The sequence below is a fragment of the Miscanthus floridulus genome, chromosome 1 (genome assembly GCF_019320115.1).
Source record: "Miscanthus floridulus cultivar M001 chromosome 1, ASM1932011v1, whole genome shotgun sequence".
Classification (NCBI taxonomy): Eukaryota; Viridiplantae; Streptophyta; class Magnoliopsida; order Poales; family Poaceae; genus Miscanthus; species Miscanthus floridulus.
The window spans coordinates 200,864,649-200,880,078 of record NC_089580.1 but is presented as its reverse complement, the minus strand read 5'-3'; the positions used below and the strand labels follow the sequence as shown (position 1 = coordinate 200,880,078).

At 48.8% G+C, this 15,430-nt stretch overlaps 2 protein-coding genes and 1 pseudogene across 2 annotated transcripts; 1 reads left to right on the top strand and 2 right to left on the bottom strand.

The window, feature by feature from the left end:
- Nucleotides 1–1,367: 1,367 nt before the first annotated feature.
- LOC136470083 (uncharacterized) lies at nucleotides 1,368–2,000 on the top strand. Its single transcript, XM_066468046.1, has one exon. The coding sequence runs from the start codon at nucleotides 1,368–1,370 to the stop codon at nucleotides 1,998–2,000; it is 633 nt and encodes a 210-aa protein (XP_066324143.1).
- Nucleotides 2,001–4,502: 2,502 nt separating this feature from the next.
- On the bottom strand, nucleotides 4,503–8,694 carry LOC136509207 (tobamovirus multiplication protein 3-like; annotated as a pseudogene).
- A 3,137-nt stretch (nucleotides 8,695–11,831) lies between these two features.
- Nucleotides 11,832–13,940, bottom strand: LOC136509202 (heavy metal-associated isoprenylated plant protein 30-like). The gene is made up of 2 exons (XM_066504030.1): nucleotides 13,518–13,940; nucleotides 11,832–12,470 (listed from the first exon to the last, which is right to left on the bottom strand). The coding sequence occupies exons 1-2, from the start codon at nucleotides 13,695–13,697 to the stop codon at nucleotides 12,078–12,080; spliced, it is 573 nt and encodes a 190-aa protein (XP_066360127.1). The 5' UTR covers nucleotides 13,698–13,940; the 3' UTR covers nucleotides 11,832–12,077.
- Between the last annotated feature and the right edge of the window lie 1,490 nt (nucleotides 13,941–15,430).

Here is a 15,430-nt window from a genome sequence, read left to right as displayed (position 1 = left end):
ATTCATCGCATCCATGGCTTCACCATCACATTCTCTCGCTGCCCGACCCCACCCAGTCATGAAGAAGAAGGCACTGCCAAGCTCCAATTTGGAGCTTTTCCCCGCCGCCGTGCCATTAAGGCCACGCTCGGCCATAGTCGAGGGCAGCCCTCCTACCACCCATACCGAACCAATTCACATGCACCACTAGCTTTGCCTTGACTCCCTCTTCACCCTGCGTGCCTTAGCCGAATCGCTACCGCCTCCCCGTCGTCGCTGACGCGACCGTGCCGCCGCATGGCTCGGCCACACGTGGTCAGCCCTTCTCCGTCACCCTCTTCTCCACCCACCACCTCGGCCAGGTCCACGGTAGTCTCCTGATGCTCACTCGCTAGCTAGTTAGGTCCTTAGGTGCTCTAGTTCGCTAGGGCAGTCGCGCCACCGTCGTGGATGGCCACGCGTCGCCGCAGCTAACTCCAGCGCGTCCCGCCGCCCTGTGTTGCTGCTCGGCGTAGGCGGTGGGACGATAGTTGGATGTCGTCCTGACCGACGAGCCAGTGCGGGTCTCTGGTGGCCGGCGTGGCCACCGCTCGCCGCGCCACCGGGCACGGGTTAGCCGGGGGTGTGTGCGGGGGAATTCCAGGGAAGTCAGGGGGGTTAAGTGAGAAGGTCTGCGAGAGGAGAAAATAGTGTTAGTAATTAGTTGTAAATTGGGAGGAGTTTGAGGTCTCTTTTGCAAAATTGCCAGCGCGCGCGGGCCGTCTTCGCGTGGGCCGTATCTGCGGGCCGCGTGTGTGGGCCGCGCGGGAGATTCATTTTTTTCTTTTTTCTAAGGAATTAGAAATGGTTTTCTAATTTAATTTCTGAGCTGAACTTTGGTAATTAATATAAAATCCTATAGGTGTCTAAAAATTATGAAACAAATTTTATTAGGTTCCTAAAATTATGATCTATCTATTAGTATATTTAGTTCATACTTATATGTGTCAATATTAGGAGTTATTAAATTGTTTGAGAATGCTTAATAATATTAAATTAATTATTGTAGGAATTTTTATAGTAAATTGGTGATAGCTTTAGTCTTGAATTTTTATGGTAGCTTCATTGTATTATTATGTGCTCACTGTAATTTTTGTAGCCTTAGAATAGACTATGGATTATGGTAGTTAAATGCTCTTTATTTTAATTTACATTAAATCACTAGTAGAAATAAAGATATATCCTTAATTTGTGGTTTTGTTAGTTTGAACTCAACACTTTGCTTCATCAAGATGATAGTTAGCTTTGTATCTTAGTCATTAGAGCTAGCTTAGTAACTTACCATCCGGGGACTCTGCCTGGCGCATTGGGTCGCCGATCAGGTCAGGTTGTCGGACCTCGGGGGCGACATGGCTGGGGCACACTGGTCTGCCCTGCGTGATCTCCTCCCTGCCTACCAGCGCATCACGACGGTCTCTATAGGCGATGGCAGAAACACCTCCTTCTGGGACGACACCTGGCTCCTGGATAGGCCGCTAGCTGAGAAGATGCCGGCCCTCCACAGCCACTATGCCGGGCGAGCGACGTCAGTCCGCGACGTCGTGACCACGGGCCTGCGCAACCTTCTCCAGCACAGGCTCACCGTTCAAGTTGCCACGGGGCTCGACCACCTCGAAGAACTGCTTCAAGAGGTCAGCCTTGATGAAACACCTGACCAACGCTCCAGTTTCTTTGAGGACGAGGGACACAGACTCCTGTCCAGAGCCATTTATCGGACCTCGACACGCGGTGACCACGTGTGCCCGTCCTACAAGTTTGCGTGGGCAAACTTCGCCCCGCCCAGGGTCAAGTTCTTTGGTTGGCTATTGACACAGAACATAATACAATGCCGATCATCCCTAGTGCGCAATCATATTGTGGACGATGCTTGTTGCGAGATGTGCGGGCTAGAAGATGAAACTGCAGACCACATCGTATCTGGCTGCAACTTTGTGCGCACCTTCTGGAATCGGATCGGATGGGCGCCTTGCCAAGACCAATGAACTCTGGCTTACCAAGACTCCACCCAATGTGCACCCAAGCATCGCACATCCCCTCATCCTGCTCTGTTGCTGGGAAATTTGGAAACACCGCAATGGGGTTATCTTCAGGCACATGGAACCAAGCGTGGATCGCCTCATTGCCGCTTGCAAAGAAGCTGGGCGCTCATGGAGTTGCCGGATACCAAAACAAAACACAGCTTTGGTTGGTAGATGGAGCACTATCTTTGACATGTAATCGCCTCTCCCCCTTGCTTTGACATGTAATCCTGTTTGTACTGGAGGGCTTCGCCCCTTCCACCCACCGGCTTTGCCGGAAATCAGTGGAATAAATGGGGATCAGCTTTGAACCCTCGTCGTTGACCTAAATTTTTTTCGTTGAGGCAACCTCCTGAAGATCAAGTAGACCTGATCATAAGCCAGCCGATCCGCCCCGCTAATGCATCAGATGAAAAAGTTCAAACACAAAATATAAAAAATCTGGAAAAAAAATCAAGAAATAGACCGGCCTGACCTGATCCGCCAATACTCGTCCGGTCAGTCTTTATAATAAAAAGAAATAATTGACCCAACAATTTTTTTTACTCGTTTGATGAGGTGTCGACGGCGCCGCGCGGGGTGCTGGCGGTGGTGATCTTCATGCTGCCTGGTTCGCTGGCCCTCCACTCCACTCCGGCTTCCTCAAAGGACCCACTCATACGTTGCAGTCCATTGTCCACCCGGACAAGACGAGTGGGGCTTGGGGGTGGCCGCCCGCCGCTGCAATGCTCGACGCGAAAAGGGCATCCTCTGAAGCTCTCAATCTGTCCGTCCGGCGTCCGCGCACGGGCGAGCGGAAGACACCGGCTCGTGTTCCCGGCCGGCCGGGCCCGGTCGTCGTGGCAATCATTCCGGGGGCCCCCGACCCCGATTCCTGCCGGCGCCCGACCCAGCACTGCCCGCTTTCTGTTCGGCAAATGCTTGCCGATCGAATTCTTTCGTTCAGGCTCGAGGTGGTCATGTCTGGCACCCTCACAGTCTCACCACCAGGAGCTGTGGATGTGCCATAGAAACTGCATGGTTTGCTCGCCGGACGTAGGTGCACCGGCTCGGGAATGGCGGTTGGCCATTATTCGTGTTGACTCGGACTCGACGGAGACCTGTTACGGTGGATTATAAGCTGGAACAGTATTTTTCTCTCACATCCCAACCTGTTATCCTGGGACTGGCGGTTGGGCATTATTCCTGTTGGGACGGACAAGAATAATGCAGTGCCACCTGCTAGTTAGAGCAACACAAGTCTCTGCGCTGAGCAGGCCTAGTAGGGAATGGAGGTTGGCCATTATTCTCTGAGGCAGTGTTTAGGCCATGTTTGGTTACTACAGGAAAATTTTAGTCCCTGTCCCATCGGATGTTTGGATACATGCATGAAGTATTAAATATAGATAAAAAAAATAACTAATTGCACAGATTGTGGCTAATTTGCGAGACGAATTTTTTAAGCCTAATTAATCCATGATTTGACAATGTGGTGCTACAGTAAATATGTGCTAATGACGGATTAATTAGGCTTAATAAATTCGTCTCGTAAATTAGTCTCCATCTATGTAATTAGTTTTATAATTAACTCATATTTAGTTCTCCTAAATAGCATCCGAACATTCGATGTGACATGGACTAAAATTTAGTCCATGAAACCAACACCCCCTTAATTGACGAATTTTTTGGCGAAATGGTACTGTGACACTTTCGTTGTTATTTGGCAATTAGTGTCTAATTATAGTCTAATTAGGCTTAAAAGATTCGTCTCGTAAATTTCGTCTAAACTATGTAATTAGTTTTATTTTTTATTTATATTTAATGCTTCGTGCATGCGTCCAAAGATTCGATGTGACTGAAAATTTTTTTGTAAAATGAAGTGCAACTAAACAGGGCCTTGATGAGATGCTTGCAACAAGATCACAGGTGCACAAGTCTCCGTTCGACCGTTCCCTCGGTGGTCCGCCGGCCAACCTGTTGTCCTGTTCTTTACACATCTCTGAAGTTGGTTCGTCCTGTGATCTGGTACATGCTGTCAAGCTGACTGATGATCAGACAGGTGCGCGCTTTTATGTGTACAGTAATAAGTAACGTCTTTCAGTTGATGAATTCTTCTCTCCGGCACCCCGAGTGTCTTGCAAGTTTCCAGCTCACGACCAGCTGCAGTTTCATGCATGATTAGTGCTTCAAACCATTCACTGCTGGAATTCAGGAGATGGTTTCCTAAAGGTGTTAAACCGACCCGACGTCACAAACTTAACATAGCTCAGTTGGTTAAGTTACTCATGGTTTCCTAGATTTATATTCCATAATGATCACTGCCAGACTTGCTGCCTGGGTCTGTTCTGTTTTGGAAGAAGAAGAAGAAAAAAGTGGACCAACATCTTTCAGGTTCATCAGAGTTTGTTTCACTGAACTAGGATGTGCTATAACACCCGTACAGCACCGACTCTTCTGAAATAGCCAATCTTATGATCCTATCACACATTTTCTCGATCACAAACAATTCTCAGTGTCGTCTTCTGTTCTGAAGTTTACAGACGGAAACCTCAATTCGTGAAACAGGTTGTATTGGTGATAGTTGTTGGGATTACAACAAACCATGGGGTTACATTTTTAACAAGCTATATTTGCCAGACCTACTTCGTATGAAAGCTACTAACCTACAAACAAAGGTATATGGTGTCTCATCATTCATCTAAAAAACTCACATTTGCCTTGTTGTAGTTGGCAATTAGATGGAACTGTTAGCGATGGACCATGCACATTCCTGACTAATGGATTGGATGGTACTAGTGCAATCCCACGCTTTGGTGGCAATTTCCTTAAGATGAACAGCACCAAAGATGACGGTACAATCTCAACCAGCTGCACAAGAAACAGGGAACACCACCAGAAAAGAATATGAGCAAGTGCAACGACTGATCATATATGAGATCGAATTGATATCACAAAGTAAGTTCAAGATATGCACTTATGATACTACTAACTCTGTCTAAACCTGCAGCAACAATTTATTTGAATGAAAAACATACCAAGTAGTAAAAGAAGTTCAGGATTGGATGGTTCAGAACATCAAGATCAGCATCTTTATTAAATGCACTTAAGCACATCTGCAAGATAGACATGCTAAGTCAGTCTATTACTGGAATTATTTCAGAACCAAATTGGTACTACATAGGATCTACCATTATGCATCTGGTCAAGAAGCAACCAAAGCAAATGGTGGTCACATAGCCAACCTGCGTAGAAGGGGATAATGTAATTTTTAATGTTAAACAAACAAGTCATCAAGATATATTTCTATAGCGGAAGACAACGGATAGTAAAGTACCTCATTCAACTTTTTCCGACGACCTTTTGACTCAACAGGGAAAGCGCTGCAACATCAGGAATAGCCTATACAAGGATACCCACATTATTATAACTAACTCTACAGTTATCAAAACTCAAAAGGATCAGCACAATATTTCAAGATAACAGAAAAATACAGGATGCTCGCATGGCCTCAATTTTTGCACATATTTTGTGTATGGGGCATATTTACTTTTCAAACAACCTAATGTTGCAGAAATCAAGGGGCAAAGTATACAGAAAATCTCTTGCTCTTAAGTCTTAACACTAGCGTGCAAGCTGAGTTATTGTTTTCTGTAGTAGCAGTGCAACCATAATACTGTAGTTTCAACCGATGGCAAATAGCGTAGTTCTCGTTTGTTAAAGAACCATGATATATCAAGGAATAAGTCATTACCTCCCTCCATAGAGAAGGAAACCAAAGGCAGCGAATAAGGATGTAGCTGAAAAGTAGCTCCATGTTAGAAGACATAAACAAGTGCACAATATAAAATCATAGACTGAACATCATTTGTATTAAATAACTTAACGCACAATTTATCTTTCATGTCAAATGGTGGATACAAGAAACTAAGGTTACAAATGTAGTTTCTGGAATTTGATAATCAGGTAGGAGTATCGTTTCTATGAAATTTCATGAATGCTTTCATTAACAAATAATCTAATATATCTAATTATATACTTCACACGACCCAAAACTAATAAAAAATCATATGACTTCATGTTGCAAATGTTCATTGCTCTTACAGTGCTGCAGCCTGCAGGGGAAGCCTAAAGAAACAAGCACATTACCTGCAAAGAACATCTTTGACAAAAAGACAACAGCTTGCACTGGTTTCCACCACATGAGGAGCCACAGTAGTATCTGGAATATTACAGGTCAATCACAATAGAAATGAGAAGTGACATCGCATAACGATTCCTTGATGTTGAAATACCTATTGAGAAATACTCTAGGAAAAAGCGCCACTTCACAAGCTAAAGTATAACAAGCAATCAACTGAATATGACATACTATTTACCAGGACATTCATGCAGTACTTCCAGCAAGTATCAAACCAGACAATCAGGCAAGTTAGAGGAGTTCTTGGTCATCACACTTATCATTGTCGTGAGGGCAGTGAAGTTAAACTATAGCATTTCTTTATTTTGTTGTTTGATATTTTTACAACATCTTGCCATATAGTTGTCTTGTCCCACTAATTTTACACAACAAATCCACTGAAAATAATACTTGAAAGTGTTCTCAAGTTGGTGGTACAATACCACAAGAAGTGTTCCCAAGGAACTGTGCAAAGGTCCAAACTCCCTAATCATTCTAACAGCTTGGCTTTTGAAGGTGTCAAGCCAAATGTCCAGGGCCTCCAAACGGATGGGCAATGAGGGTATGATGGTAGCCTGTGGTGTACGGCAGGAGCACCGGCCCTTAATCATTGAGTGACTAGAGGAAGTGGTTTTTCTTCACAGTGGCGTGCCTGTAACTGTTTTGCCCCACGTGTGTCGAGTGTGTTGGGAGGGGCTTCATTAGCCCCTCCTTTGTATTATTTCTTCTCTCTTAAATGAAATGACACACAGCTCCCCTATGTTGTTCAAGAAAAATAAATAATACTTGAACCATACTTGTGCTAAAATTCTTAATCTTTAATAATGTCCCCAACTTTTTCATGTGATCACTTTACATCATCAACAGACTGATACTGATACTGCACATTAATACTTTGACATAAGAGTTGGTATAAGAGAATTTCAAATTTTGTTAGGGCATATATGATGCAAGGTGCTTATACATGACTGCTTAAAGAGAGAGAATGTCGCCATATCATTAAGCACCAAAATAGAAGGTTAATTCCTGCAATGCAAACTGGTGTTCAAATAGGCTTAACTACCGTCTACCTTGTCCTTGTTAGCACACATTAAGCACCGGTGCAAACTTAAAACATCTTATCAACCTTTTAAGAACCAGGAGCCATTGACATGGTGAAAAAAAAGAGACCCAGTTCTTTGGCTAGTACATGCTCTTATAAGCCCATCAGTGAGAAATCCAAATACACAAATTACCTGGATTACATAGATCATTCCATTGATCGTATAGAAAGCTGGCCGGAGCCCATCAGTCGACACCGCACGTGCCTAGCAAACATCAACATAAAACAATGAGCACAGCAGCAGTCACAGAATCATGACAAACAAACTGTTCAACTGAAACTAACCTGATAGTAAATCTCAGCCCAGAAGAGCACTAGCAGAGCGTAGGTTGTGAAGAATGCTAGGCCAGGCAAATCAATAAGCACATGTTGAAATATCTACAAGAAGGTATTAATACACATTACTGCAGCTTTTTTCCATCCAGATGACGGAAACGAAATACAAATTTTCTCGTTACACAAACCTCAGGGTGTACAAGTTGCACATTCCGCCGCAGTACAAACACGGTTGACCTCACTGCATACACAAACACGAGTTCACCACAAATCATGATCAGGACTCAGGGGACAAAGGCGCCGTACCACTACTGAGTAAGCATTGGGTAAGCACAACTATGGACTCACCACCGTTGACAATGACGTTTAGGAAATGGAACACCTTCTGCGTTGTCCACCCATACTCAGGAACCCGGCACTCAATTCTTATCAGTTGGACCTGAGAAGATTAACATCAAATGAGCTAACGAGACTGGTAACCACTGCCTCAGTTTCTATCAATCACATTTGGAATACACACTACAACTCTCAACTCTCAATCTACGCTCTTGATGCAGAGTTAAGAATATCTGGAACTGCTATGCCCAACTGCACGAACCCTCGTACCCGCCTTAGCTCGTGGCTCCGAACCAAATGGAGATCCAATTGCAAGCTAAGCTAAGCGGGAGGAGGGCGAAATCATGCCGGGGGGGGGGGGGGGGGGGGGGGGGGGGGGGGGGGGGAGGGGGGGGGGGGGGGCGGGGGCGCGGCTTACTAGGGCTACGACTGCAACGACGCCGTAGAGCGCGGCGAGGGCGTGGAAGGTGCGGTCCTGCCACAGCGTGGAGTTGTTCACGTCGTCCCACCAGGCGTCCATCGCCGCCGGAGACGAGCCCGTCATGGCCGCCCGCGCGACCTTTCACCACTCCCTCGCCTCCTCCTCCTCCTCGGGGCCGGACCAGGCGGCGGAATCAAATCAAATGCTAGCTTCTAGAATGCGAAGCAAACGGAGGCGCGCGAGCGAACGAAAGGCCCGAGCTGGAAGCAATCGAAATTCGTCGAGGCGGCCGGATTGGGGAACGCGTCTGGTGGGTTTCGGTTCGGCCGTTGCTGAGGCGAAGGGAGGCGGATTGCCGTGCGGTGAGGAGGCGAGGCAGGCAGGTCAATCCCAGCGAACTGCCGCCGTGGACCCGATCTATGGACTTTGGAGCGTTGATAGCCGTCCATCAGAGGATCTGTGGATGTGGAAGGCGGGCGGGTTCACGGCGAGTCTGCGGGCGTTTCTGCTGGGTCCAGCTTTGGCACATGACATGACATCCTCCAGCGGTCTTTTTGCTTGACATGGAACCAAAAATTTGGCGCGTTTGACTTGTTTCGTGTTATCAAGTTTGAAATTGTGGGTCAATTAAGGAATTGGACTTTTGGTTAGAGAAGTTTGGAGGTTAGGGTTTAAAGATATAAAATAGGCAACCTTAATCTCCCGACTAGTTCTATTGAGAAAGATCAAAGATGGTAAGCATCATCCGCGTATAATCTCATCCTCGGCATTATCGTTCTGTGCTAGATCAGAGCGGAAAAAATATATTATGTAGCATGATCAACATTCACCTTATTAGATAGGGCCTAGATAGAGGTACTGTTGTCCACTGAAAAAATCCTCGATCCAAAACGTGATTTTACTTTTACATTGAAGACATTATTCTTAATCCCCGACGTGACGCGGGGTTCGTATTTTTCTGAATTTATTTCAGAATTTAACAAAGATGTTCTTTCCATGCTAGACGACATTGCTCGTCGACGGTGAGATGTTTGTGGCGACTTCATCAATCTCGAGTTCTCTCGTTTGAGTCTCGGTCTTTCGGATGTGCTTATAGGAGTAGGATGTATGCATAAGTTTGTAGGGGTAAGTATGTGTGCATGAATGAGCGTCTGGGTCTATGTACTATGATTCAGGGCAAGCGGTCCAGAATGTCTGCCCCAAACCTGGCCATTGGGCGTGTTTGTGCACATATTGGCTTTTGCTCAGGTCCCGCAAAAGCGGTAGATTGCAGTTACAAAAAGAGCAACCGTTACAGTGGGTCACAACATCTTGATCCCCTTCCATGTGCGAACCACAATCTCTTTTTTCGACAGAATCAAAAAGACATGTTTAGATCCTATGGCCTAAAGTTTAGCCACTAAACTTTAAATATTGAGGCTCTAAATAGATAGTCTTAAACCATTGTCTAAATTTGGCCAACCTAAAAAAACAATTCATTAGAACACAAAAGTGTGCTAAAGTGGTATAGAATTTTGTAGCCAATTAAACTTTATACTACGTGTCGGTGTTTCGGATCGGGGGGTCCTCAACCGACTAGTGAATTTGAACTGCGTGTTCCCAATCCCGGATGGTGATGCAAAGAGACACAAGGTTTATACTGGTTCAGGCAATCGGTGCCCTACGTCCAGTCTGAGAGATCGATCTTGTATTCCTTGCACCGAAGTGCTCGTAGTAGGGGATTACAAGCTAGGTGAGAGAGGGAGCTAGTCCTAGGTCTCGGCAAGGTGTCGTGTGGGCCGCTTGAGACGTTGCTCTCAGGCGGCTGGGATGTGTGCGTGTGTTACAATGTGTTACCGGGTCTCCCCCCTCCTTTCAAAACGGCCCAAGTCCTCTCCTTTTATAGCCTGGAGGGAGGACAAGGACGGTACATGAGCTAACTATACGGTGTCGTGTGAACAGAGACGGCGCGTCCGGGCCCTGTAGCCTGTTCTTATGGCGGCGTGGTCGTCGGAGTGGTCCGTCCTTGGAGCACTGGGGCGGCGTGGTCGTCCCATCCGATCCTGTGCGTCGTGGAAGCCCCGGGACTATCTCGGAGTGGGTGCGGCGGTGAACGTGCAAGCCACTGTGGACGGACTGTGCGCGAGGCCGAGACTTGGTCGGTGCCGAGGCTGCGCCGTAGTGGAGGGGTCTCGGCAGGCACGAACCTCAAGATAGCCGAGACCTTGGTGTACAGTGCCGAGGCCTCGAGTGGGGCGGCTGATCGTGGGCACAGCGTTAGGACACAGTGGCCGGTAATCCCCGCCGTACCCTGTCCCAGCCGGTATGGCGCTGATCGTGGACACAGCGTTACGACACAGTGGCCGGTAATCCCCGCCGTGCCCTGTCCCGGCCGGTATGGCGCTGATGCGACCTCGGGTCCCGTCGGCCATTCTGTGGCGTTGAGCCATCGTCCGGCTGAGATTGCGGGAGTGGTTGAAGCATTAATGAGACATGACGCGCTGTCTGGAGGGTCGGTCGAGGCGGGGGGCGACGGGCTGTGGACGAGCCGGGCTCGAGCGACACGGAGAATGAGGCCTCGCGCGAGACGGAGATCGGATTCCTTGCCGAGGCATGCCGCGAGAGGCCTCGCGCGATACGGAGAATGCACCCCCTGCCGAGGCCTTCCATGGCGGGCCTCGCGCGAGGCGGAATTCGCGTCAGGGTGCCGAGACCTCCTGCGCGAGGCTCGAGGTCAAGGCAGGGGGCCTGGTGGGCTCGGTCGTTGCGGGTGAGGGGCCTACGGCTTACCTTCTAGCTTTATTTTTTTATGGGACTTTAGCGACCCTTTTAATTATTCGCTCGGGGTACCCCGTTCTAAGGTACCCGACACTACGAGATCCAAACAGGACCTTAATTTTCTTCACATCTACTGCATATCTACAAAATGCTTGCTTGGCAAGCTCGTTAACTCGTGTCACTGGAGTTCCCAATGACCTGATAAGGTTGGATTAGAATCAATCACGAACTCCCTTTTCCATTGGCGTGAGTGACTGTAACTATCAATCAAAAACCTGATCCATTAGAGTATTCTAGCCTACTGTTGCTGGCGGCTGCACTGTGACTCAATTGGTGCAATTATCACGGACTTCAAGAACACTAGCTAGCTTTCCCAGTTCCAAGGCTTTTCGCGATGCCCACCAATCAGGTTCCATTGAGAGCCTTCGTGCAGGCACTCGATGGCTGCTACTGAATATTTAACCGGCGTAGCAGTGGTAGCCACAATCGCCAACGATCCTAGGTACTGTTACGCGTCAGCTGCTCTCCCGCGCTCGCGCGCGCGAAAATGGAGCAGATCGACTGGAGTAGACGACTAGTAAAAGCCGCGCGCCTTTCGCCGTAGCGGCTAGCTACGGGTAGCATAGCCAGAAGATGCTCTGGCGTCCCATTGGCTCTGGCCGTGTCTGAACTCTGAAGAATCGGAGAACACGAAGGGCAGAGCAGAGGGCACGCCGCACGCATGGTGCTCGGGCCATGGAGTGGATAGAGAGTGGCCATTGCCCATTGCCAATTGTGTATTGCATCATGCAGCATCGTAAAGGGCACCGCTACTCATTCCATGTTGCAACTCGCACCATCTCCATCCATTTGTTTTGGGGTACACGAATGAGCCGATGAGCACACAGACACCGCCATGTCCCTTGGCTTGACCCTGCTACTACTACGAGAGGCGCCGATCGATAGAGCACTAGAGAGAACACATACACACACAACGGGCTATTACTATTACAATTACATGATGGAGCAGGCGTTGACGTCGTCGTCGTTGAACATGTTGCTGACGGGGTCGGCGCCGCGGTGGGGCTCGTGGAGCTGGCCGTGCTTGTCGCCGTTGTAGCCGTGGCGGTAGTAGTTGTAGGTGCGGCGGTACGACTCCTCGTCGTGGAAGTAGTCCTTGGCGGAGGTGAAGTGCAGCGGCAGGTCCGGGTTGGGCCAGAACTCCGCCTTCTTCCCGGCGCGGCGGACCTCCTTGAGCACCCGGTGGCGGTCCACGTACCCCGTCACCGTCACCTTCTCCATCTCCACGTCCACCTCCACCGAGTCCACCCCGCGCAGCCGACTCACCGCGTGCTTCACCACCCGCTCGCAACCCGAGCAGCACATCCGTACCTTCAGCTCCACCGTCTGATGGCCATGGAGTAGTTCGTCCGTCAGTCAGTTCATGTAGTCATGTGATGTGATGATGATGTCTCCGGACAAGATTAAGGCCCTGTTCGGTTAGCACCGTTCCCGGCCGTTCCGGGCCGGAACGTTTCCCATCTTCGTAAATTATAGAAGGAATACTGTTCCCCACCCAACCGAACGAGGCCTAAAAAAAAAAACATGCATACTCCTACTACTAGCTAGTATTTTACTGTGGTGGAAAGTTTACTGTTCACAAAACATAAGGGTACTAGTAGTATTTTACTCGAACAATTTACAGCATGCTATGCTGGTCTCGTCACCGGTGCTTCCAGCTTCAGCAACCGAGGAAAAGGCTTCTCTCTGTAGTATCTTTTTTTTTCTTCTTCTTCTTTTCCTTCTCTCTCCCTTTCTCGCTTTCTTTTCAGGACGCATGCAAGGTCGTCGCTGTTTTCAACAGGGGGCGTCCGCATGCACGCGCACGCCAAAGGATTACTGTATGCAACTACTATGACTACACAGCGCAAGCTACAGTAATTCCTGGACATTAAACCTGCGAAGAATTCGAAAAAATAATGGTGGCGGTCACAGAACAAATCTGTGCATGTCACGTCGCATTCGCACGGCCAAGTCGCCGTACTTGCATGCATCTACTCTGCCAGCCATTTGTGGGCCGTGTTTAGTTCACGCACCGAATCGGCGCCGCCAAATTTCGGACGGTACTGTAGCTACAGTACCGTTTTGTTTTTATTTGGTACTAATTGTTCAATCGTTGACTAATTAGGCTCAAAACGTTCGTCTCACAAAGTACAACTAAACTGTGCAATTAGTTTTTAATTTTGTCAACATTTAGTACTCCATGCATATACCGTAAGTTTGATGTGATGGGGAATCTTTTTTTTGCATAGTGTTAAATTCAGGAATTGGGGGAAACTAAACATGGCCGTGGTTTGTTTCGCATGCATGCCTGATGCCTGACGAAAGAACAGAGCACGCGAGCAGAGGCGGAGGAGGAGAAGCAGAGCCAAATCCCAAAGCCAACGGACGCACCTGCAGCGACAGCGGCCTGCTGCTCCGGCCCATCCTGCGCCCGGCGAAGGGGCCCTCGTGGTAGTACAGGGTGTTGGCGCTCGTCGGGTGGCTGCCGTAGTAGTACGCGCCGCCGCGGTGGCCGGCGGACGGGTAGAAGCAGCAGAGCAGGAAGTTGGACAGCGACGACGAAACCGACATGGCGACTTATACAGCTCTGTCGCGCGAGCGGCGACCGCGTGTGGCACAGGCTTGGGAAAGGAAGCTTACGGCGGCGAGCTGCCCCTCTCTGCAGGTTCACCCTTGGTTGCGCAGGGAGGGTTTGGTTTCCCCGCCGCGCCGTGCAGGTGCACGCCTGCCTGCCTGGGCTTTCTTTGCTTGCGAGCTCGGGTTGGCGCTTGACGCACGAGCGAGTGCCCTCTCGCCCCTGCCCCCTGCCTCTGCCGCTGCTTTTATTCTCTCGCCGCCGCTGCCGCGCCCTACTCTTTGCCTTTTTTTTTTCCTTCAGTACAATGCATATATGTTTTAGCAAAAAAATATATATATATATATATAGATTTTTTTCTCTTTTTCTCACCGGTGACCACCGGCGATGGCCACCGGTGAGCTCGCCCCGGGACCCGCGCCCGCACTGGCGGCGATGGCGGATCTGTGATTTGTCATTCCCTAGAAAAAGGATATGTGATCTGTGGAGGCTGGAGTTAGAAGAAAGCTGGAGGATCTTAATCCTATAGTGAAAAAAATCATATGTTAAAACTGCATAAAACATATGGTCGGATAGTAGATAGAGTTTTTTTTCGCCCTCGTATTGGTGCTTGAATTCTGGGAGACTGGCGGCCTGTTCGGTAGGCTGGCTGGGCTTATCAGCCCAACCGTTCGACAGCCCAGCACCAGTCGAACGGCTGGCTCTTATACCGTTGCTCGGTCGCGTCTCTCACTTCCTCCCCTTTCTCCCATCACGGTCGCTAGGGTTCCACTCACACGCGCCGCTCCTCGCCATCGCTCCGCGCATTTACCGACGGTAGTCTGCGCCGCGTCAACGGGCGGCGTTAGTGGCCACCAGATCCGGGCGAGGCCGCCTCTGTACGCCGTTCTCCTCGCCGGGGCTGCGGTGACAGTGTCGTCATCCTCTTCCCCCCACCCCGCCTCCATCGACGGCGCCTTCGGCCAGCCAGATAACCCGAATCCCACGCCTTCGTCCTCTCACCTGGCCGCCTCTGAGCCGCAGCTAGTCGTGTTGTAGTTTGACCTCCGCGCGCCTAGGGTTTCCCTCACTCTCGCCGGCCTCGGTGATAGTGGTCTCGCCCTCCCTCCCCGGACCCCGCCTCCATCATTGGCGCCTTCGGCCAGCACGGTGAGCCCCCCTGAACGCGGATCTGATATCCAACATGTACTCATGTCTACACCTCTATGTGTCAGATAGAAATCCCCATATCTTGTTTCTATATTACAGAAGTGTTGTACGTACACATTTTAGGACTATGTTTCTGAATACTTTCCGAACAGATCTGGTAGATGATGCTTAATGGCTTAGTTAACGTTCGAATCAGTTTTTGCTAACCGTTGTTTGGGTTTGCAGTCAATTTTTGCCACTGGTAACATAGTTCTCGAACCATTTATGGTTATTATCGTTCTGATCTTATTTGGTCGGTTTGTAAGGTTGGGCTCGGTACAATAGGAGTGGGGGAATGCCAAATACGCAATAAAATGTCACACTTAGATGTCAAGTACGGGTGTTTTCACTTATCTCCACATCTTTCAAGTCCCAGATGCGGAAGATAAACCCGGCAGCCAAAGAAATTACCCCTTTGCCAAAAGTATAGCTTAAGGCTTCATTACTGTTATCTTCGTACACAACGAATTCTCTGTTGATACTCTAGTTCAGATTATGTTACACAGTACACACGTACTGTTCTTCACCCCTTTCAATGTTC